Source organism: Macrobrachium rosenbergii, chromosome 43, assembly GCF_040412425.1.
Source record: "Macrobrachium rosenbergii isolate ZJJX-2024 chromosome 43, ASM4041242v1, whole genome shotgun sequence".
Lineage (NCBI taxonomy): Eukaryota > Metazoa > Arthropoda > Malacostraca > Decapoda > Palaemonidae > Macrobrachium > Macrobrachium rosenbergii.
In genome coordinates, this window is record NC_089783.1 from 54,739,125 (window position 1) to 54,761,624 (window position 22,500).

The window sequence follows — 22,500 nt, forward strand, 5'->3', positions numbered from 1 at the left end:
TAGGAGTCATTTACTTACATGTATATAGCGTCAGACAACTTTCCTCATGTATTCAAGCGCTGCGCTTCGCGTATTTCATTTTACGTACCCAGAGTATTCATCTATCCTCTTTTTTGTTTGATTTAAGACCGATTCTTTCTTCGAGATCCATAGGATGGGTTCCATGGGTAATTTCTGGAAATGATATTAGTTTCACTACTGAGAAGTTTTATATGTCGATTACGCTGCAAACTGTCAAGTGCACAAACATATGTTATAATTGAAATCATTTGATTATATCGATTGAAGTTCCTTTTATCATAAGTCAGTTTTTATTCGTAACCATTCTGTTTTGTCAAGTTGATAAGGGTATAGTCATACATCCTGCTGAAAATTTACGTGGTACGTGCTAGGAGATGGTGTAGAACCCTTTTAAATTTTCAAAAATAATAACGAAAGCTAAGTATATTTCCTTTCAGCCTGCTAGTCTTAAATTATTAGGAGTGTCTTTGGTTAGACAGTCACTCATCATATTCCAAACCAGAGACGTTTATGGATTAGGTCGTTTTCTCACTTATTTACTTGGGATCATTCCTGAAACTGTCATTAAAAGAGTTCTATTTATTTTCCCGAGTTTCCTTTGAGTATGCAACCGCGGTATCAGATTCAAAGTGGTTTTTTGTTCAACAGACATTTTGTCTTCTGTCATGAAAGGACTCATCTGCCAACGCCTCCCATTCAGTAAAATTGTTCTTTATCCTGCTCTTACCTGTCTCCCGTTTATTCTTACCTCTATGTCTTTCACTCCGTGTTATCTTTCCTTATAACTTTAAAAAATCGATTGACTGATTGACTTTATGTAAGCTGGCGAGGATTAACAGTAGTTACTGGAGTCTGTGGCTATTGCGCGAAGACACTGTGTTGTATAAAGACAGTCAAAACTGCCTAATATATATATATATATATATATATATATATATATATATATATATATATATATATATATATATATATATATATATAAACCGGTGTTCAATTTCATAAGGTTTTATGAAGCAGAAAGACGTTTATCCTTACAAATATGTGTAAATAGGTTAATCTCAAGCGTCTGGCTAAACTAACATGGTCTGATGTACCTTTGATGTAATTTTATTTATTTATTTATTTATTTTTGTTCTGAAGTAAAAAAGTATATTTGTCTTTTATTTATGTTTAATTTCATTTCTGTCTCTTTTTTTCTTATATGGACAAAGTGTCGCAAAGAGTCGTGCTGGTCTCATGTCGAAGGTTGCTAATTAAGAATGATTATGATGTTTTACTAGCTTAAGAGAATCTATGCATGTAACGCTTTATTACTATATATACATTTGTCTGAACACGTAACCCAGCAAGACAACGACAGCGAATGCAGCGACGACGGTCAGAAATGCGAAGACGGTAAGGACGGAACCGGACGCTGTTTCCCAGAGGAAACCGCTGTCACGAGAATATACAATGAAGCAAGTATTTTTCCACCCCTAATTTTCGTTTCTCTTACTGCTTTAAGCTAGGACGCTTTGTACAAAGCCCTGTTCCGGGAACTCTTCCGGAGTGGGGGCGGAGGATGCTAATTGTACAGACAGTAATTTAAGAAAGCTTCCGAACACCCGCCACATGCTATGGAGGTCTCTCGGGTTACTGAAGGAAAACAGGACTGGGACACTTCAGTGTCGCTCCCTTCGTCAGGAGGTCTTCCAATAACCGGAGGATAATAGTTTCTCTTAGTAGACAGGAACTTCCTAGTGCAGTTTTTACGATCACGTTGAACTTCCAAGAACTGAATGGAAGCTTGTTTGAAGGCTCAGGACAAATCGCCTAACAAGAAGAAGTCACTTCAAAATGAAACATGACTCACTCGTGAAAGAATGAAATAGAACTCAATTGAACGGAATACAACTTCGCAAATACACGCGACGCATCTTGAAGGAATGCTAACGGATTTGAAGCATTGCTTTTTAACTTAAAATAGAGACAAGACTGAATTTTAAGGAATATTTATACAGTGAAACAGGACTCATACAAGAAATATATTATAACATAAGAATTGAACATGACTCACCGGTAATGAATATTACTGTAACACCAGGAATGAAATTGTAATGTGACGCACGTGGAAGGAATATTATTGTGAAGCTAAAGAACAATACAACTTACATATGAGGACTGTTCCTACCCAAATGCAGAATGAAATACCCGTTACTTCGTAGAGACAGTGCTTCAGAACTTCAGAATAAAACATGACGCTCGTTTCAAGAATCTTACTTCTCAACTTCTGAATAAAATGTGACTTATGTAAAGAAGTTACGAAGCGAGCTGAAGCAAGGGACCCCACGGTGATCAAACATTAACTTTAAAGAGGAAAGGTATTTACTCTGATTATGTACAAAAGAGGCGCCACTTTTCCAGAAAGACAAAAAAGGTCATTCATTTCATGATTTCTAAGACCTTCCAGAGTGGCTTACGCGCAAAACAAGATTAACGATTGCCGATGGAGTTCCAAGGCTGGAAAACGAGATGCTAATCCTACTTGAATATTAATATTCATTCTTCATGCCTTTACGCTGAAACCATAATTTTATTTTGTGGAGGACCAAGTTTGTATTGGGTTCAGAAGGCTTACTACTTGATATTCTTTTTTTCTTCTTCTTCTTTCTTCTTAGTGGTTTGTCGGGACCATTTAGTTTATCCTTTTGATCTAAACTACATTGTCAGAATCTTGGGACATACGTCTAGCACGCCCGTGCTCAAGATGGGTGGAAATGTTACTAAATACTTCATCTATCCATTTCAAATTTTATGCTGAAATGTAATTAGGAGTAAACAATTTTTTTTTTTTTTTTTTTTTTTTTTTTTTTTTGTATTTTCGTAGAACTCAGTTGTAGTCTAATTGGCTTTCATTCGCGTAGTTCCAATTTGTTACTTCAACTCAAATGCGTATCAGAATTTTTTGTCCTTGTAAAAACTTCCATTGAATTTTTGGTGGTTGCTTCACACTTGAAACGCATTGAACAACTGATCATATACATCAGCAAAATGTACTGGATATCTCCAAGGTGAATTAACTCATTCATCAACTTATTTTGTTATTTCAGTAGACTGATTCATTCGTGCAGACCATCTTCATGATTACAAAAAACTCACTCGCCGTCTTTTCAAATTCAGTAAACCAAACAGAAATGTGCTGGCCTCTTCCAAATAAAACAAGAAATAATCATTATCTTTATAAACTCGTTGCCACCAGTCTCACGCGGCAACAAATAGACCCATGACTTTTGCACCAATAAAAACTGGATTTTCTTACCTTCAGGTTGTTGGGGAGAATCCTTCTCGGCCCCCTAGCGTCAGTTCCCAGTACTCTCACGTTCTCAAGAACTCCACCAGGTTTGCCTTCCAACCGCCACAGGTAAGATGAAGGTTAAAATTGGCATAAAAAAGAATCTCAGAGACAAAAGATTTATAGGTAATTTAATTAAGTACATTAAGACAATGTATTACTCTCACATTCGGTCGCTATAATTCTGACTGATGCTGTTGAAGTACACAAAACTGGCCATAGACGAAGATGATTGTCATCAGAAAATTTACGTTGCTTATTAGCATATTACAGATTAGCTAGTTACGTCTGGTTTTTTATATGATACAATTTAAATGAGGAATGTTTCAAACGGGATGAAATACAGTCATTGAACATTGCAGAAGTTGAGGCTTCACTTTACCATCAATTAAATTTGAGTTGCCTATTTCTAACTGATTGTCTTTTTATGTAGGCATTCATTTGTTTGTTGCTTTCGTCAGTATCATAATTTTCCACCTTTTGTTCAGTCTGATATTTTCTATCCATTTTCCTCTCATGCCATACGGGCTTAATGCCCTGTGGAAACTCGCTTAGTGAGATAACAGGCTTTGTGGTCTATTCCCTATATGTACTTATTTTGATAAACAGGCTTTGTGGTCTATTCCATATATGTAGTTATTTTGATAGATAGGCTTTGTGGGCTATTCCATATATGTACTTACTTTGACAATCACGATCAAAATGTTGAAGAATATCACAGTAATAATCATCATACATATTATTTACCAAAATGTCTCTTAACAAAGAGACGATTACCAAAATAATATCATCAAAATGATAATTGAAAGAAGTGACGTTTTCTTTCAGGACATGCTTGGAGACAGCATGCCTCACAATCCACGATACTGCAACTGTCCCTGTCACTTCTTCCCTTGTGGGCGTCGAAGTATAGGCGTGCAAGTCAAGAGGACCGACCCGCCCGATCCCCGCCCTCGGCACTACAGGCTCTTCCTGACGCCCACCACCCGCGGGCTGGACGACGTCACCTTCGGGAGCAAGTCCCTCAGCTTGGCGACTAGAGCTCTTCTCTCTCAGGTGACTAAGGATTGTTTACAGTAATGTCAGTGGTTTTTCTTTTTATCTAAAGTTCGTCATGAATTGTTTAAGATACTTTTGACTGACACAACAGCAGTATTGAGTTTGGCTTGTAAAGGTTGCGTTTTTATCATGTTTTTAGTTTAATGTGAGGTATAGTTGCGTTTTTGTAATTTTTTTTATTGAATATGGAATTCAGAATTACGTTTCATCGTTCATAACTCGTATTTTTACATTTTTTATTGTTCCCAATTTAATGTATTGATTCAGGATGAATGTGAGGTCTGGATTGCGTTTTCATGTTTTTTTTTATTGAATATGGAATTCAGAATCACGTTTCATCATAATGTAAAGTTCATAACTTTTTTTTTTATTGGTCCTAATTTAATGTGGTGGTTCAGGATGAATGTGAGGTCTGGATTGCGTTTTCATGTGTTTTTTTTTTTATTGAATACGGAATTCTGAATTGCGTTTCATCATAAGGTAAAGTTCATAACTCATTTTCTTTACTTTTTGTTGTTCCAAATTTAATGTAGTGGTTGAGAATTATGACATTGTACTAGTTTTCCTTGTGCAGTCTGCTTTTTGAAAGCATATTATTGTATGTCCATTATACGCGCACGCAGAGATTCAGGTATGCATGGGGCGAACTGTCTCATCCAAAAACGTCCTGCCTGAGAAACGTATCTTTAACACTTACTAGAGGCACCCACTCTGAGGGGAAAAGTTGTATAAGTGAAGCATATTTATGTGCTTCGGGAAGTATTTATTGCAAATCCATAACCTTCACTTATCGGTCGCTAGCGGATCCAGAAAAATTTCATGGGGGAGGGGGTCCACAAATTTCCATATTATACATATAAATGTGTGCGTGTGTATATATGTGTATATATATATAATATATATGTATATAAATACATATATATCTATACTATACAAATATATGAAGAGGGGGGATAATGCACGCATTTTTTTAGAATTCTGTAGTTGATATCTGGAAGTAATTACTCACCTTTAGAATATTATTTCTCATTGACGTTATTATCTAAATCTTCAATATTATTTTTTTGTCATTTTTCAAGGGGGGGGGGGGTCACGTCCCCTGGTGCCCCTCCCCAACCCTGGATCCGCCAATGGTATCTGTGTACATCAAATTACAGCTGCCTAAAGGAATATTGTATTACAAAGACTCATTCAGAGCTCCTTTATATTTAAAAATGCTTCACTAGTCTTAGCTAACACCTTCATTGCAGGTTGGCCTGGTGGTCGTGGTCTTAGCCTGGTGGGTGGCCGGGGCAGCCATATTCTCCGCAGTGGAAGGCACAGCGGAGACGGAAACTGTGAACAACATGGCGTCGCTTAGAACGGATCTGGTTCTGGGACTGGCTACGGAGCTTCGTCAAGTGAGTGCTCCCTATTTTTATCTACTCCCTGTACGAGATGTCTCTTGATCTTTCTCAGCTCGTGTTTGTTTATATCACTTCAAGTTTATTTTCATCTTTATTCGGTGACGCATCTTACGATTATTTTTTTATTTTTTTTTTTTTCACTTATGAGGAGTCCAGTGAATGGACGATTGCTGGGCAAGTTAATAATGGGGTTTTTGGGTTTTTTCGTCTGGATTGTGCGTATTTTGAGCAGTTGCTGTACTGATAACAATATATAAAAAGACTATAACAGATACAACGATTTTAAGGAATTATTACGAATGTTGTAACCATTCCGTAATTTCATCTGTATGGGATTCTTTCGTACATTTATGTTCAAAACGTTTCCTTTTTTTGGTTTTATTTATTCGAGCCTTGTATTCGGTTATTCTCCAGTTTCTTTTAAATCGCATTCAAGATATTTGCTCCCTTAGTATTTCGTTCCCTTTCTCTAGTTCATTCACTCATTTACCTATCGAGTTTTTCTTTAACTTGTATTAATCTAATGTGGTTGTTCCATGGGTCACCTGTGTATCCATTTTCCCCTAATTATTCGTATGTTCTGTTTCCATTACGTGATTTTATGTAGCACATTTTCCTCTTTCATTATTCCTGACTTGCTCGTTATCCAGTATATCTGTTCTTTTGTCTGAGTGCTCTCTCTCTCTCTCTCTCTCTCTCTCTCTCTCTCTCTCTCTCCTTTCATACCTGATTAGTGCTGCATTGGTTTTCCTGAAGGCCTTTCACAAGTCCTTAATAATGTATAATAACCTTTTGCAGGTTTAACTTATATAAGAAATCATCATCTAAGTAAAGGCCATGTCAAAAAAGCATGCATATCTTTTGGTATCTAGGGAGACCTCGCACCAAGAAGTTAATATAGGAGACAAAACAAAGTCGCGCATGATTTTGAAAGTGATATAACACGAACACCAGCTTTGCCGCAGTCGTTGAATACCTGTATAGAGTTTGGTGGCAAGATGATAAAACGTACTAGAAAATGTGTCCTTGTAGCTATAGTTTTAGAATGCCTGCCGCAGTTGTTGAATACCTGTATAGAGTTTGGTGGCAAGATGATCAAACGTGTCAGAAAACGAGTCCTTGTAGCAACAGTTGTAGAATACCTGCCGCAGTTGTTGAATACCTGTATAGAGTTTATTGGCAAGATGATCAAACGTGCCCTTGTAGCAACAGTTTTAGAATATCTAGAGTATTGAACACACAACGCGAGGTCTCTCTTGATTCCAGCAGCCAGCATAAAGTTAAACGCAAAACAGCTGACCTGTGCCATCAGTCCCGAAAAATATTGGCATTTAAAAAACTAGTTACAAAAAAAAAGCTAAGAATAAAAACATTATTAATAGTTTGACTTTAGTCGTCGCGTACCCTTCCGCATGCTAGAAATCCATTTATTAAACTTCTTGAAATAAAATGTGACACTGTTTTTTGGCCACGGCCTCGTCAGTTTGCGCAGCGCAAAGCAGTTCATAGAGCTTCGTCTCGAGTGTTTGTCACTGATTACGAACTAAAAAAAATATTTACCATTGTGGCTTCTGTCTTTATTGTTTTGTTTGGGGAAATTAAAAGAAGCAGAAGAAATTATATGTATGTATATATATATATATATATATATGTGTGTGTGTGTGTGTGTGTGTGTGTGTGTAAGTATAACTGAATCACGAAAATATGGAACGTGATGAATACATAAATACAGACAGAATTTACGAAGGAAAGAGAAACACTGGAGTGCTGCGAGGCCTTTCGACTGTCGTCCTTTACTTAAAGCTAAGTAAAGGACGACAGTCGAAAGGCCTCACAGCACTCCAGTGTTTCTTTTCCTTCGTGGATTTTCTTTATATATATATATATATATATATATATATATATATGTATATACATATTAGACGTGTGTTACGTGTGTGTACAGATAGATAGATAGACAGATTTGTCCATGTACATTCAGAAAGTAGACTCCAAGGTTTTTCGCTGTTTTTACAAGTTATAAACACCACGAAAATGTTGACTTCTAGGGCGTATGTTTGACACAGGTTTTGGCAATGCGGAAGGAATTACTGTTCCTACTGCCATCTGAGTTGTGGCAATTACTATACTAATGCCCTGCTTACTAATGCTTTTGCCGTTATTTCCACGGCTGTTCTTATTATGGTAATCATTTTTGTTTCCATAACTCATGCTAGTAATGCTTGGCCTGTAGCTTTGGTATTATGATAATAATTAAAAAATACCCATAGTAGCATGAGTCTTAAAATGGAGAAGTAAATCCACAGTTATGTATAAGTACATATATTTAAAGGTAAATCATTATAGATAGCTTTCGGGAACTTGTTCGGTTCCCCTATTGAAAAGGGGAACCGAACAAGTTCCCGAAAGCTATCTATATTGATTAATCTTTAAATATATGTACATATACATAACTGTGGATATGCTTCTCCACTATGATAACGGTTATGTCAATGACGCGACTATTTTCGTTATCTCCTTCAATAAAGTTGAAGGGAGGTTTATTAACATGTGTCTGTCAGTCTGCAAGATATCTGAAAAGCTGATTAAAAAATCTTGACAAGTGTCTTTGTTACGTCAAATTTTCAAGATTTGATACGTAAGCATTTTGGTTTAAATGGTTGAATATTAAAATGAAGAACAGTGATTCAATTCCTGTAGAGGTGGCAGAGGTCTTTGATCTCTGGATTCAACGCGCTTTCGAAATTCAATGATAATTACCTTTTGCATTTTCTTGCAGGTTCTTCCTTACGACGTGGTGTGGCGGACGAAAATCGAGACTTACATGGGCAGACTGGAGACTGCGGTGCTCGACGCTGCCAGGGCAGGGTATGCCTCCCGTGCCCCGACCTGGACGATGTCAGGGGCACTGCTGTACTCGGCTTCGCTCACGACTCTCGTTGGTAAGGTCACCTTTGGCTGTTCTTATGCATCAACATTATTTATTACATTCATGTATCAGAGATTGTCTCGTCTTTCGTCAGGTTTGTCAGTCTTTTGAATAATGGCGTATGAAAGATTCGTGCATACTGTTCTCATACATTGATATAAACTGCGTAATCGTATTTGCATGCATCCCAAAGTGTTTTAGAATAATCTTTGATATACCTTTTCTTCATGAAGATATCAATTAGTGTAATTATATATATATATATATATATATATATATATATATATATATATATATATATATATATATATATATATATATATATATATTGAAACAGATACTGAGAAGTATGAGTTAATCAAGCGATCTGGAAAAGCAGAAGAAGAAGAAGAAGAAGAAGAAGAAGCAACTCATTTCATTGCTTCTCTGTTGACCCATCATCTCCTTCTCTTATAGGCCCGGGCGGCATGACCCTCAGGACGGGGTTCAGCCGACTCTTCGCGGTCCTCTTCTCTCTCATCGGGGCTCCTCTCGTCTTACTTTTGGCCATTAGCGGTGCCTTCACGATCCGCGAAGGAGTGGGTAAGGCGTGGGCGTGGCGATGCGGGCGTGGTAGTCAAAGCAGAGTCGCCGACGAGCAGGGACAAACGGTCGAAGGTCGGGCGGGACAATACGGAAGTGGCCGAGGAAGCTCGGCCCGGAGCACCTTGAATCTGGCCTCCGTCCGGCCGCAGAGCTCGACGAGCATGGGCGAGAGCTCCCGCCAAATAGCCCCAAACGGCCCGGGCGATCTTCCAGGGAGCTTGGATAGTGCCAAACCTAGACACCCAGCAGGGAAGTCAGAAGTGCCCCAGCAGTCGAGAGTGCCCATGTTGGACTCGACGCTGAGAGCCAGTACCTCGTCCACGCCAAGGGACGAGAGGTCCGGGAGTATCTCGTCGGAGCCGTCATCGAGTGGCATAAACGTCGCTACCTCGTCCGGCGGTGGGCCCTCCAGTAGAACTGGGCCTCCTGAGGACCAAGCCATCCAGAGGGCCACCCAGAATCAGAAGAGGAAACCAGGTTACCCATTCTACCCCTTGCAACCCCCACCCAGGAAGAAGGACAATGCAGCCCCTTGGGCCGTCTACCTCGGTATCCTGGTGGTGTATTTTATTCTCGGCTTGGCCATCTTTGCACCCATTCAGAGATGGAGCCTCCCATCCGCCATATACATTTTAACGGGTACCCTGATAACGCTGGACCACGGAAGCCTGGGAGAAAAGCAGTTGCTTGGTTCGAGCAAGATCATCATACCTTACGTGTTGTACATGCTCTTGGGCACAATACTGGTAGCCACTGTCATCATTAGTGTTTGGTCTAGTATCTGCTCCTCCCTCGTCAGTACCGGGAAATACCTGACTGTTGTTCGACCGACTGGAAGATAACGTTAGCTAGGGCAAAGCCACGTTTTTCTGGTAGGCATATTTTTTATATTTCCAATGACGTTATCTACTGTACGTTTGGCCTTGCTGAGAATGAAAGGGGTGGGAGAAACCTCAGTTTGAAGAGAATATTTTCCGCGAAGAAAATTAGTGAAAATTGTTCAAACAGTCGAAGAAAATTCTGATTCACAAAGGAGATGCAAATGCAACAGAATGCCCAAAACGTCTGACGTCTGTGCCCAGTGCTGAACTCAAATTGAATTTTATAAAACCCTGATCTCTTCTACCAAAAAATATGCGAGATTTTTTGGCAGTGAAGAGAGAAATCTTTAATATTTGTTAGAGTTTTTTAGATATTTGTTAGTCATTTGTATTTTTTCAAAAGCAATGTTTATATGAACTAGTTGACCACTGCTTTGTAGTCTATCCGAAAGAATACTACCGCTTTTTATAAGGAATTCCGTAGCAATCACGATGCCGTCCAACACTTTTTTGGAATATGACCGTAGAGGGCGGCTTTTTATTCTCCACCAACTATAAGGTAGAAAAAGTTGGTTAAATTCCATTTGTTAAGGGCTTAAGAAAGACTAGTAAAAGCATTGTTGAAGTGACGTTCTTTCAATACTCGCCCAAAAAACACCAAAAAAGAATTTCTTCCAACTTTTATTTCGTTTCTTACTCTTGAAGTGTCGTTCTTGCAAGGCTTGGCCTGAAATACTTCAGTATTCCATTATTGCGCCACGTGTTTTTTTTTAGTAATATTTATAGAAATTACTCTACGTGAGTCCTATAAAAATCGTTGGATGGATTTATATATATGTGTGCACACAATATATATATATATATATATATATATATATATATATATATATATATATATATATATATATATATATATATACATACATACATCTTATCGAGAAGGTCAAGACATATATTAAATATTGTAATACTACAGAACGAATAGGAGTATATATGAGGCTATCAGTCGAGAAACATGCCAAGCGCCATCATGGGTCAAAGTATTTTTTAATTTAATGTATTATATTTTAAAAATGGCACTTGGCATGTTTCTCGACTGAAAAGCTCATATAGAAAATCAAAGTGGGGGCCAAAGGAAGAAAGTGCAGGCAGTTTCCTTAACAAACACCAAGCTTAGAGACAGACACACATTGTAAGGGCGAAGTAGTCAAAATACTAAGTACGTGTAGCAGTCATGTCATTGTCAAGCTTAACTTCACCAACCACGCCACATCTCCCCACAGTCACAAGGAATCAAATGAGAGTGTAAGTGAAATATATATACAATATATACAATATATATATATATATATATATATATATATATATATATATATACATATATATATATACATACATACATACATATATGTATCATGTACTGTAATTGTGACCGGTTAGATGTTTGGTACACAGGGTAAGTATTCTTTACTACAACGTTAAGTATTATGGGTACCGCTGAATCTAAGGAACGGCGTGGCGCTCAGTAAAGACGTTACCATTAATAGAGTGTGATTTTGTTCATTTATTCCGCTGAAGATGAGCTTTTATACATATCGAGAAGATCTTTCTCGAAAAAAGCAATAGCTCACTCCCTTTGTTGGCTCGTCATGCTCTTTTTGTAAACCCCACCGGATTCCTTAGGTCAGTTGGAAGTTTCTGAGTACTGACTGTTGGGAGGAGGTTGTACTACTCTCATTAATCGCTAACTGTCACCAGAGATTCTACGTTAGTATCCCCTGGTCATTCATCCAACCAAAATTAGATCAGTGGTTTTCAACCCTTTCGTGCCCATGGCCCATTTTTGGCATTCCTAAATACTCGTGGCCCACTGCCCTTCAGAATTGTGTAATGGTGATGATAGAATTATTATAAAACATTTTCAGAACACTGTTAGTTTTACATTTTCATTTATGGAATTATTTTTCAGAACACTTTATTAGGTATACATTTTCATTTATTAAAGAAAGCACCGGCCTACATTTACTGTAAATGATTTTTAATTTTTTAAATACTATTTTGAAGATGTTCGTGGTGTGGCCGCCCCCCGCCCCCCCAACTCAGAAGTGCCCATGGCCCATAAGTGGAAAACCACCGATTAGACCCCGTATTGCTCAACTTCACTGATAGAGAGACCTACGGTTGGAGCTATAATTTATAATTAAGCATCTATTTAGACTTTCATTGCAAACGCTGCCGTATATACCTCTTTGCTTATCGTTAATGTAGGAGAATTTTCTTTATTTTTTATGATTGTTATCACATATATATATATATATATATATATATATATATATATATATATATATATATATATATATATATATATATAATAATGAAATCAAGTAAGAAGGTGGGTGAAATCCGGGATTTTGAACAAGTACTTTCGTAGTTTCTTCTACATTTTCAAGCAGAATAAACTACGAAAGTACTTGTTCAAAGTCCCGGTTTCACTCACCTTCTGACGTGGATTTCATAATATTCCCAAGCGCGTCCCTTCATTGCTGCACTGGAGATATATATATATATATATATATATATATATATATATATATATATATATATATATATATATATATATATATATATATATATTGTGTGTGTGTTTTGTGCGAGCGCGTAATGACACGTAAAATATCAAACACAAGCAAATATGTAAGAGATATTCGTAATTTCACCATCGATGCCCAAAGTAATTTACATAACGAGAACAAATCCTGCTAACCAAAGAATATTAACACCAGCAAAAACTCAACACTGACATGTCGATATAAATTCCATGAGGAGAACCCATAAACCACTCAAACTAAATTGACTATTTCGCCCTGATATATCGCCGAAAGTCTCAAAGTATTGTCTGAAATCGCTTGAAATTATTCGGCATTTTCTTCGACGTGACAACGAGCGGAAATGTAAAATAAAGTAACGATGACGTGACGTGCGACTGGAAGATCCATACTCTGAGACAATAGACGCTCGATTGACTATTTTCTTCCCAGAAGCCGTTACTAAAAATCTATTCAGATAGCGTCTCAAATCGCCTCTGATATCGCATTAGCGAAATAACGGAAAAGGCTTCGAAGATCCACATTCCTTGAAAACACTCACATTTTCGAGGTTCAGCGAATTCGGGATTCAGATTCAATGCCAAGTAATATCGGTCTGCGTTGCTTTTATGGGAGTCAATGTCAGTTGAGGACTGTCATTTTAAAAAAGTAGTTTTGACTTTGATACAACTTCTTGGGAACTTCTTCACGATTCTCTCTTTCTTCTCTTTCGCTTTGGTGTTATCTGACAAAATGTCACTGCCAAATATAATCCTTTATAAGAAGTTTTTGCTATTGAACTGAACGTCGCCAAGTTCAAAATTAGTCGTTTTAACAAACCGAAGAGTAGTGACTCTAACGTATATATATATATATATATATATATATATATATATATATATATATATATATATATATATATATGTATATATCTATGTATATATATAATATTATAATATATATCTATATATATATATATATATATATATATATATATATATATATATATATATATATATATATATATATATATATATATATATATATATATATATATATATATATATATATATATATATTATATATATATAATTCATAAGAAGTTTCTGCTATTTAACTTAAAGTTGCAAAGTTCAAAACTAGTCATTTTAACAAACCAAAGAGCAGTGACTAATATATATATATATATATATATATATATATATATATATATATATATATATACATACATATATACTGAATTTTCCATATGCGGGACCATTACCCAGCTACCTGGCGGGCCCTCATAAGATCGAAAATCTAATGACCTCTCTTCAAGCGACAAGCCTTCGGGCACTCGAGCAATCGTATCCAATGGAGACGCGGCGCCGGCGCCCCGGGAAAATCCACCACGGCTTGTTAGACAATTAATTTCCGAGTGGTTTCGTGGTTAATGGACCCAAATCGGATGGTCGTTTGAAAGAGCATTAAATTTGCGATCGTGAGAACCCCCTTTGTTTCTCCGGGCCCTCGACGGTTAGGCGCTAAATGGTCCTTCAGCGCCGATTGATGCTTGCCTGCTCACTTGTCCCTTTAACGGGTTTGGGAATATTATTATTATATTATTATTATCACCGTTGGTACTACTTGGGGCTTTTAATAGTGGTCTGATTATTGTTATGCACTTCTTTAAGTGGTTTGTATAATTACTAGTCTTAATCAGCGCTGGATTTTCATTTAAGACATAATTCTCCGTAGGGAAAAGTTATTCATTGCGTGTACCGGATGAAATCGTTTGCGCTTATTTATCAGTTTATTGCAATCTGCTGAAACCTGGATACAAAAACATCGGTCCATAACTTTCTCATTTCGATGAATATTAAAAGTAATGAAATTAAATCAAAAGTTTGCACTAAAATCATATTTACAAAAGGCACATTTTTTTTATCGGATTTAGTTACATTTATATCTACATGAGTTACATACCACGAATGATTTACTTGGAAAACGAAAAGATATTGCCGATCCAATCCCGGCCAGGTGACAAAGTCACGCAAACTGAAATTTGTTTTTCAGGACAAAAATTAACGCTAAGAAAATTTTTTTTATAATTTTTTTTTTTTGTTCACAATTAATGAGCAACATAAAAACTTTACCCAAAAGTATTGTGATAAAGATAATTTAAAAATGTATTGGTAGAATCTGTTATATGTTAGAAACAGTGGGAAATTAATGGTAAATGTGCACTCAGCTGGATAAAACTAAGACTTAACAAAACTGAAGGCTACCGAGAGATCAGCCATGTTACGTCTCGCATGAGGACTTCATGAGGACGAGACGTTTGCGTTCTCCTTCACGGCAGCCATGTTGGATGCGGGCGCGCCAGGGCGTGGTGCTGCAGAGCCAGCGGGTGGTGCAACGGGCGCTGGAACAGGGGGCGGAACGCAGACGGCGCCACCGAAGGCGGCACCGAATGGAACGACCCCAGAAAACTCGGTATGCTCTTCGAGAATGACATCTCGAGGGCATGAGCTGCCGAGGTCAGTCCGGCCTTCGTCATGCCGCCCATAGGCCCGCCCATGCTGCCGACCCCGAGGGAGTATTCTAAGCCACCCAGGGACCTGTTTAATTTGGGCGAAGGTTGCTTTCGTTCGGGTGGAGTGGCTGGGTTCCGGCTCTCTTGGTCTTCCGAGACGTCGGCTCCACACCGTTCCAGGCTGGCGCTGCGCACCTCGACCGGGACCGTGGGTGTGGGCGTGATGTCAGACGTCGCCTGGCACATCTTGGGCGGAATGGCGTGAATGCTGGCAGTCGTGGACGCGAGAGTGGAAGTGGGCGTTGGAGTAAAGGTGAAAAGGGGCGTGCTGATGGTCTGCGAGGGTTGCATGGATGGCAAGAGAGCGCGAGATATGGGCGTGAGTGAGCCGCTCGATGCAAGGCTGGGTGCCAGCACTGTCGTCGGCGCTTCGTGTTCTCTCTCTCTGTCTCTCTTGTGCTTCGTCCGCCGGTTCTGGTACCACACTTTTACCTGTTGGAATGAGGGCTGGGGTTAAGCGTCAAGTGATCTCTTTTGAAGGGGCCTCGCTGCAAAAGGTAGACGAATATTCTCACCCGCATCTCGTATATATCATCCCGTCGCAGCCAAGCTATCTTAGTAACCGAAACCCAATACACAAGTCTTTTCAAGATACAGAAATCCCCCCCCTCCCCCCATCTCAAATGAGTTCAGTTACCTGGGTTTCCGACAGCCCGAGTCTGCTCGCCAACAGGGAGCGTTCTCTGCCGACCAAGTACTGGTTCCTGCGGAACTCCCGCTCCAGGGCTGCCAGCTGATCGGAGGTGAATGTCGTGCGCGCTCTCTTCGGGCGGTCCAGATCCAGTCCTTTGGGAAACACCAGTTCTCTCACTTGGCCGTTGGCATCTGTGAGAGGGGGGAATAATGCAAAAGGGAGTTGAAAATAAATTTGCATATTGGCCCACTCGCCGGAGTTCATGACATAAAGGATGGGTGGGCTTTAACTCCGATGCTTTAGCAAATTATATCCCTGTCTTAATGAAAAGATAAACGGCTTCGTTTATAAGTATTGAAGTAACTTCTCGCGAAGACGTCAATATCATGATTGACATATCTCAATGCCAAAATATATATTAACAGCGTACTTAACAAGTATTTGGAATCATTTTCAAGAAAAAATATAAATATCGAAGTTAATGAAATAATTATTACTGAAATCTAGTACTGTTTATGACATTTGGTGAACCTGGTATCAAATCTATCTCTGATTTCCAAAAAGCAACAGTGGCCTGAATTTGCAAGTTACCTTCACTATTTCATTCTGCATACTATATTTTTTTCTTTTATTTAAAAATGTTCAATGTAATTATACATAGTCTCGAGTTGCAATATTACATGAAATTTCTTGCAACAATGTTCCTCAGTACCTCATTTAACCCTATCTTAAATTTTTTTTTTCTTGTGATAGACTCACCGCAGGCTGCCGTCGGCAAGTCTAAACTATTGATGCTACTCTCAGAAAAAATACATATAATGTATTATAAACATATGTGTGTGTATGTATGTATGTATATGCTTGAAATCACCAGAGCACATGTTAACGTATATCAGATGTCCCATAGTGAAAAAGCGAAACACTGAGTATAGATCCTGTCATGTTTTACCTTTAGTTTTCTCAAACATCTTAAAGAGGACAGATATGTAATGGTAGGAATTTTACAATATAAATGCTAGAATGGCAGGACAAACGAATATGCAGACGGTTGGAAAAATATTCACACTTGATTAACAGCAAAAAAAAAAAAAGTACACTTACCAACATCTGAAGTCAGTGCACCATTTTCAATTCTTGTTTATCTGTGGATGGGCCCATGTCTGTAGGCCTAGGTGAACAACCTTCCCTAAAATCTATGCATTTTACAGAACTCTTTCGGAATAGATCGATTCATCAACATCTTGTCTGATATATTCTTACAAACGCTTTCATTTATAAAATTGGATTCTGTAAAATTCTCCCCAATATGTTATTGGAATAAATTATCTTTTTAGCCCACGTCAGATTGATGGCCTGATTGTTTTCATTAACATGAGCCAATGTTGCACAGTTCTCCTGTGCATATCTTAAACATTTTTTCATAATGTATTCTCTATTCTAACGGTTTTTTTGTTTGACCTATATATAAATTTTCACATTCTGTTGTGCATATCTCAAACACTTTTTCATATCGTATTCTCTTTTCCAACGGTTTTTTGTTTGATCTATATATAAATTTTCACATTTCTCCTGTGCATATCTCAAACATTTTTTTCATAATGCATTGTCTTTTCCAACGGTTTTTTTTTTTACCTATATTTAAATTTTCACATTTCCAACGGTTTTTTTTTTTTAGTCTGACCTATATATAAATTTTTACATTTCTCCTGTGCATATCTCAAACATTTTTTCATCATGTATTTCTTTTCCAACGGTTTTTTGTCTGAGCTATATATAAATTTTCACATTTTTGCTGTGCATATCTTAAACATTTTTTACAATGTATTCTCTTTTCCAACGGTTTTTTTTCTGATCTATATATAAATTTTCACATTTTTCCTATGCATATCTCAAACATTTTTTCATAACGTATTCTCTTTTCCAACGGTTTTTTTGTTTGACATTTATATAAATTTTCACATGACACATGGAATCTATTATACACATCCCCGTTGATTAGGAATACAGTGAAGAAATTATTCTGATTTTCAATGACACGATCCATTAAGAGCAGCAAAATGATTTGATAATAAAAACAAACCTTCTCGCTCTGCCGTACAGGAACAATTTCAAAGGTATTTCCCATATCCTTAAGAATTATGGTGATAATGTAGCATTTACGAGCATGAATACACAGAAACGAGCACTTCTAAAGAACTCTTTGGCATTACTGAAGGAGGTGTATATGAAATCCCATGTGAATCCTGTGGCAAATTGTATATTGGACAAACTTGAAAATAATTGGACTAGACCCCAGAACGGCATAAAGAATGTATAAGATGTGCGCTGGAGAGCAGAGCACTTGTCGTTCATGGTAGTGGAAACAATTAGTCCATGAATTGGACAAGTGGAAAGATAGCTTATTCCAAAAGCATACTGAAAAGAAATTTGAAATCGAGTTGTATACAAGAAACCTTTTGTAAGCATATGAATATCACCTAGTGAGTGTATAAACTTTACTCCAAGAGAAATTTGTAAAAAGTATAGATTTCAAGGAAGTCGGCTTGCTAGGCCCTACAGCAAAGGCGTGAGCCCATCCGCATAGATAAACAAGATTTGTAAATGGAGCGCTGACCTCAGATGCTAATAAGTTTAATGTTCCTCCATTTTTTTTTTACTTGTCAGATATTAACGTTTTTCCCGACTGTCCGTGTGTTCATTTGTACTGTCATTGTAGCATATGTATTGTAAATTTCTATCTCTGTGTATCAGTCATCTTGAAGATGTCTTGGAAAGCTAAAGATGATACCAATTAGGATTTATACCCTGTGGTACTTGCGTGTGGGTGTGTGTGTGTGTATATATATATATATATATATATATATATATATATATATATATATATATATATATATATATGAACGAATGAATTTTATCACATCACCGTGATTCATGTACAAGCATTAAGCTACAAACGTCCTTTAATATCCAATTCGCTCTACCACGGAAATAATATATTTTCATATATTTTTTATCCGAAGGGGAATTTTTCAGTTGAAAATAAGTTCGTCGTCTCGTTGACGAGTGGCTTCAAAACCCAGTAAGCGAAAGTGTAAGCAAGATAGAAGTGAAGGGTGCTCTATGTCTAAGGGATCAATGCCATATTGGCGAGCTTTTTCATTTTGTAAGAGTGTGAAGTGGCTTGTATTATGAAAGTTTTCTGCACAGTGATATATTATTGTTATTGGTATTATTACCCAGCATACTATACATTAATTTGGACCAAGTCAAAAGACCTGTGATTTTTTAAGGATACATCTAAACATCCGAATGTTCAAAAAGTGACAAAATATAAGAAAATCATTGACAGGCAGGTCAAGCAAGATGAATACAGTAAGCAGTCACAGGAATCCTACTGAAATGTGGGAATACTTCTCTTGTGATTTGAACACTAATGATGAGGATAAGTCGGGTGCAGAATGAAATAATTAAAATAAAGACTGCGAAATTAATGAGATCCCAGATTCTGAACAACAATATGTGTACACGAATAAAACTAGTTGAAGCCTAGAAAGTAGTTACATACAGACCAGTGGTCAAATATTATTCAGATTAATTCTAGGTATTTGGAGGTCGGTACAGAATTCGAATAGGAAACAATGATTGGAAATGCGGGAATTACTCGATGCCTGAAAAGCATTTTTCTTTACTTCCATTTCATACACAAAGCGATATTGACTCTCTCTCTCTCTCTCTCTCTCTCTCTCTCTCTCTCTCTCTCTCTCTCTCTCGGTGAATGTAAATGCCTATCTTCACGGACGTGCGTGTGGGTAATCTCTTCTCCACTTATCATTTTGCCTTTTATTCATTAAGGTTTGCTCGGCTCGTCTTTCGTTTGATAGTTTTCCCTTCTCTCTCTTAAATGAGTCAGTACAAGGAAAAACTGTTGGGGCAAATTTGAGCGGCTTACGTATGCCTACAAAATTCTCGAGACCAGATTCCTCGGATTCTTCGAAGCATTAGTGTTTTTCCTTCTTATGACGGGCAACAATGGTTGGAAAAGGTTGCCAAGATACCAGGCTGGCCATCACAGCTTAAGTTATACAAATCTCGCGCAGAGAGAGAGAGAGAGAGAGAGAGAGATAAAATCAGAAGAACAACAACAACAACTGTGGTCGTACATTCGTGGCATAATATGGTATCATGCGTGACGACTCCGTGAATTGGAAATTATTTCAAACTCAGCGGTTAAGAAACGACAGCGATTTAATCACGTTGTTTGAGATGTCAGATGGTGAAAATAAATTGCATTTCGTAAAGAAACATATTAACAAGTACAAGTGATAAAAAAAAGTGGAAAACAAACGAGGAGATGATTCGGGAGTTAAAGTAGCCAAATATGAAAATATCTGTATTGAATGTTTCCCGTTTTATATTTTCTTCATTCCAGGTGCATCTTGTCCTGCTGTTGGACTAAGAGTATAAGGATTATGCACCGAAAATGGGTTTTTTCTTTGAGTAGTTTTTTTGTATGAAAATATCTTGGCTTTTATCTTTGTCTAAAATAAGTGTAATTCACTCGGCCGGGCAATTCAATATCCCACCTAAGAGGTTTAAAGAGAAAACAGTCGGTCTAAAGAAGTTGTAGCGAAATTAAGTGTGGAAGAAATGTCAAAATTTAGATGTAACCAAGGAGGACTCGATCACTAAACATTCAGCAGGAAGAAAAGACTTATTCATGACATACATTCCGCATAAACTAAAGAAGGTTTGCTTCCGACACGAATATCACACGAATTGTATGCAGATCCAGTGTACGGCGGTTGCGCCTACCTTTATGGGTGAAATGATTGTCTTTCGTTAGTGTATATATTTAGCATATTGTAAACAAATACTAAAAAAATATCTTCGGACAGTTTAGAAAAGTTCCCAAGGAGAAATTCCAGTTTTGTGCCCGGATGCACTTTAAATGAATTCCAGTTTTGTGCTTGGGTGCAATTTAAATGCAATCTCCTATTTTCACTTTTCGTCACAGATGGAAAACAATAAGACTGAGAAAGTTTTATTTCGACACGGGAGAGAGAGAGAGAGAATTCCCAAACCCGCCATTTGACACCATCCCCAAATGAACGTGTTAAGATCTAATCCCTTTTCCTAAGACTGTTGTAAACTGACTCCCCCCCCCAAAACCCCGGCTCTCCTCCCTCGCCCTGCCAACCCTCCACAACTTTATATTTTTGTTTGCGACATCATCCTCTTAAAAGAAGTCACGTTCTTAATTACAGTCGCTCTTGATCCTCTTTGTGTGGTGGATGGGCTTCATTAAGAGGCGTTTGATCCTCTTAGCTGATGGCGAGTCGATGTTCGCGCGCCAAGACGCTTCGGGATTTGCTCCTCCGATAGTCATCAGCTTCCACTCCTCCTCCTCCTCCTCCTCCTCCTACCCTTTCCCCCATCTCCTTCACTGCCTTCTCTCCTTCCCGACGAAAGCCTCAGGTGTGCCAGGTAGCGACAGCTAATCAAACCACTTCATTCCATATCCTTTTGTGGAGTAATTATAATCAGGGGGTGTGCCTTTGCAAAGGCGATTCCTCTGACTTACCAAACTCAACAGCAACCGTTAGAAGTGCTTGAGCGGGCTCGCGTAGTCCCACACGGATGTAGAATGTTACTCTTATTGTAGGCGTTTTCGACTTACGAGTATTATTTTCTGATGTAGGGCCAGATGGGACGGACATCCTAATGCTCTTTTCTTGCTCTGACAAGATGGAAGCCAGAAATGCTGGGGGGAAGTCGATGAAAAAAAGAGATGCACATATCAGTAGTCAAACTTTTTAAGAGACTGTAGTGTTTCTGCTGATTTTGAGGAATGGAGCTTCTTTGTTAAGGAACTATAAGACCACTTGTCAGGCATTATAAACAGTCGAGGAGCTACTTACTAAATGTTATAGTATTCACATTAGCAGTATCTACAAGCTCCTACTGAGATACAAGTTTTAGTACGCGAAATAAATTTAATAATTATAGGGTATAATAATTTGTAACAAATTAATTCACAAAAGCACGAAAATCTTAAAACTATACAGTATAAGTAGCTTGCGTGGTTATGCCGTTATATATATATATATATATATATATATATATATATATATATATATATATATATATATATATATATATATACTGCTTTCGGTGGTTTCTTAATTATTTTAGTCAAAGCGACCATCTTTGTGTAATCATATATTCACTGTATCTCTCGTATTATTACTTTTGTTTTTATTCCAGTTTTAATGTTGTCTTTTTGCAGTTTTGATTTTACATTCCCCTAATACCTTTTTATTGAGTGTCATAATATCTTAAATTTCCTAATCTCCAGTTTTTACCATTTGACGTATACTGTGTTGTTTTGTGTTTACGTTTGGTAGCTCGCTTGACTCCCCACTGTCCGTACGCTAAAGATTGACTTGCTTCTTGACGTCGTCCTCAGGACGAAATTAAAGTTTTCCTTAAGTGAAAATGTCATGTAAAACTAACAATACGCATATATACATTACTAACAGGACCTCATTCAAACT

At 37.6% G+C, this 22,500-nt stretch overlaps 2 protein-coding genes across 3 annotated transcripts in view; one reads left to right on the forward strand and one right to left on the reverse strand.

Moving 5' to 3' along the window:
• Nucleotides 1–10,778, forward strand: part of LOC136828933 (uncharacterized) — a 116,760-nt gene extending 105,982 nt beyond the window's left edge. For both annotated transcript variants that reach the window (XM_067087301.1, XM_067087300.1), the window contains exons 6-10: nt 3,326–3,421; nt 4,181–4,408; nt 5,662–5,811; nt 8,597–8,759; nt 9,203–10,778. In XM_067087301.1, the coding sequence (XP_066943402.1) occupies nt 3,326–3,421; nt 4,181–4,408; nt 5,662–5,811; nt 8,597–8,759; nt 9,203–10,173 (1,608 nt within the window). In that variant the 3' untranslated portion in view covers nt 10,174–10,778. The remainder of the gene's footprint in view (nt 1–3,325; nt 3,422–4,180; nt 4,409–5,661; nt 5,812–8,596; nt 8,760–9,202) is intronic.
• Nucleotides 10,779–14,618: 3,840 nt separating this feature from the next.
• The window catches only part of LOC136828936 (ventral anterior homeobox 1b-like), a 33,180-nt gene continuing 25,298 nt past the window's right edge, over nt 14,619–22,500 (reverse strand). Inside the window, exons 3-4 of the mRNA XM_067087307.1 lie at nt 15,950–16,137; nt 14,619–15,744 (exon numbers count right to left, since the gene is read on the reverse strand). Coding sequence (XP_066943408.1) covers nt 15,070–15,744; nt 15,950–16,137 — 863 coding nt within the window. The 3' untranslated portion in view covers nt 14,619–15,069. The remainder of the gene's footprint in view (nt 15,745–15,949; nt 16,138–22,500) is intronic.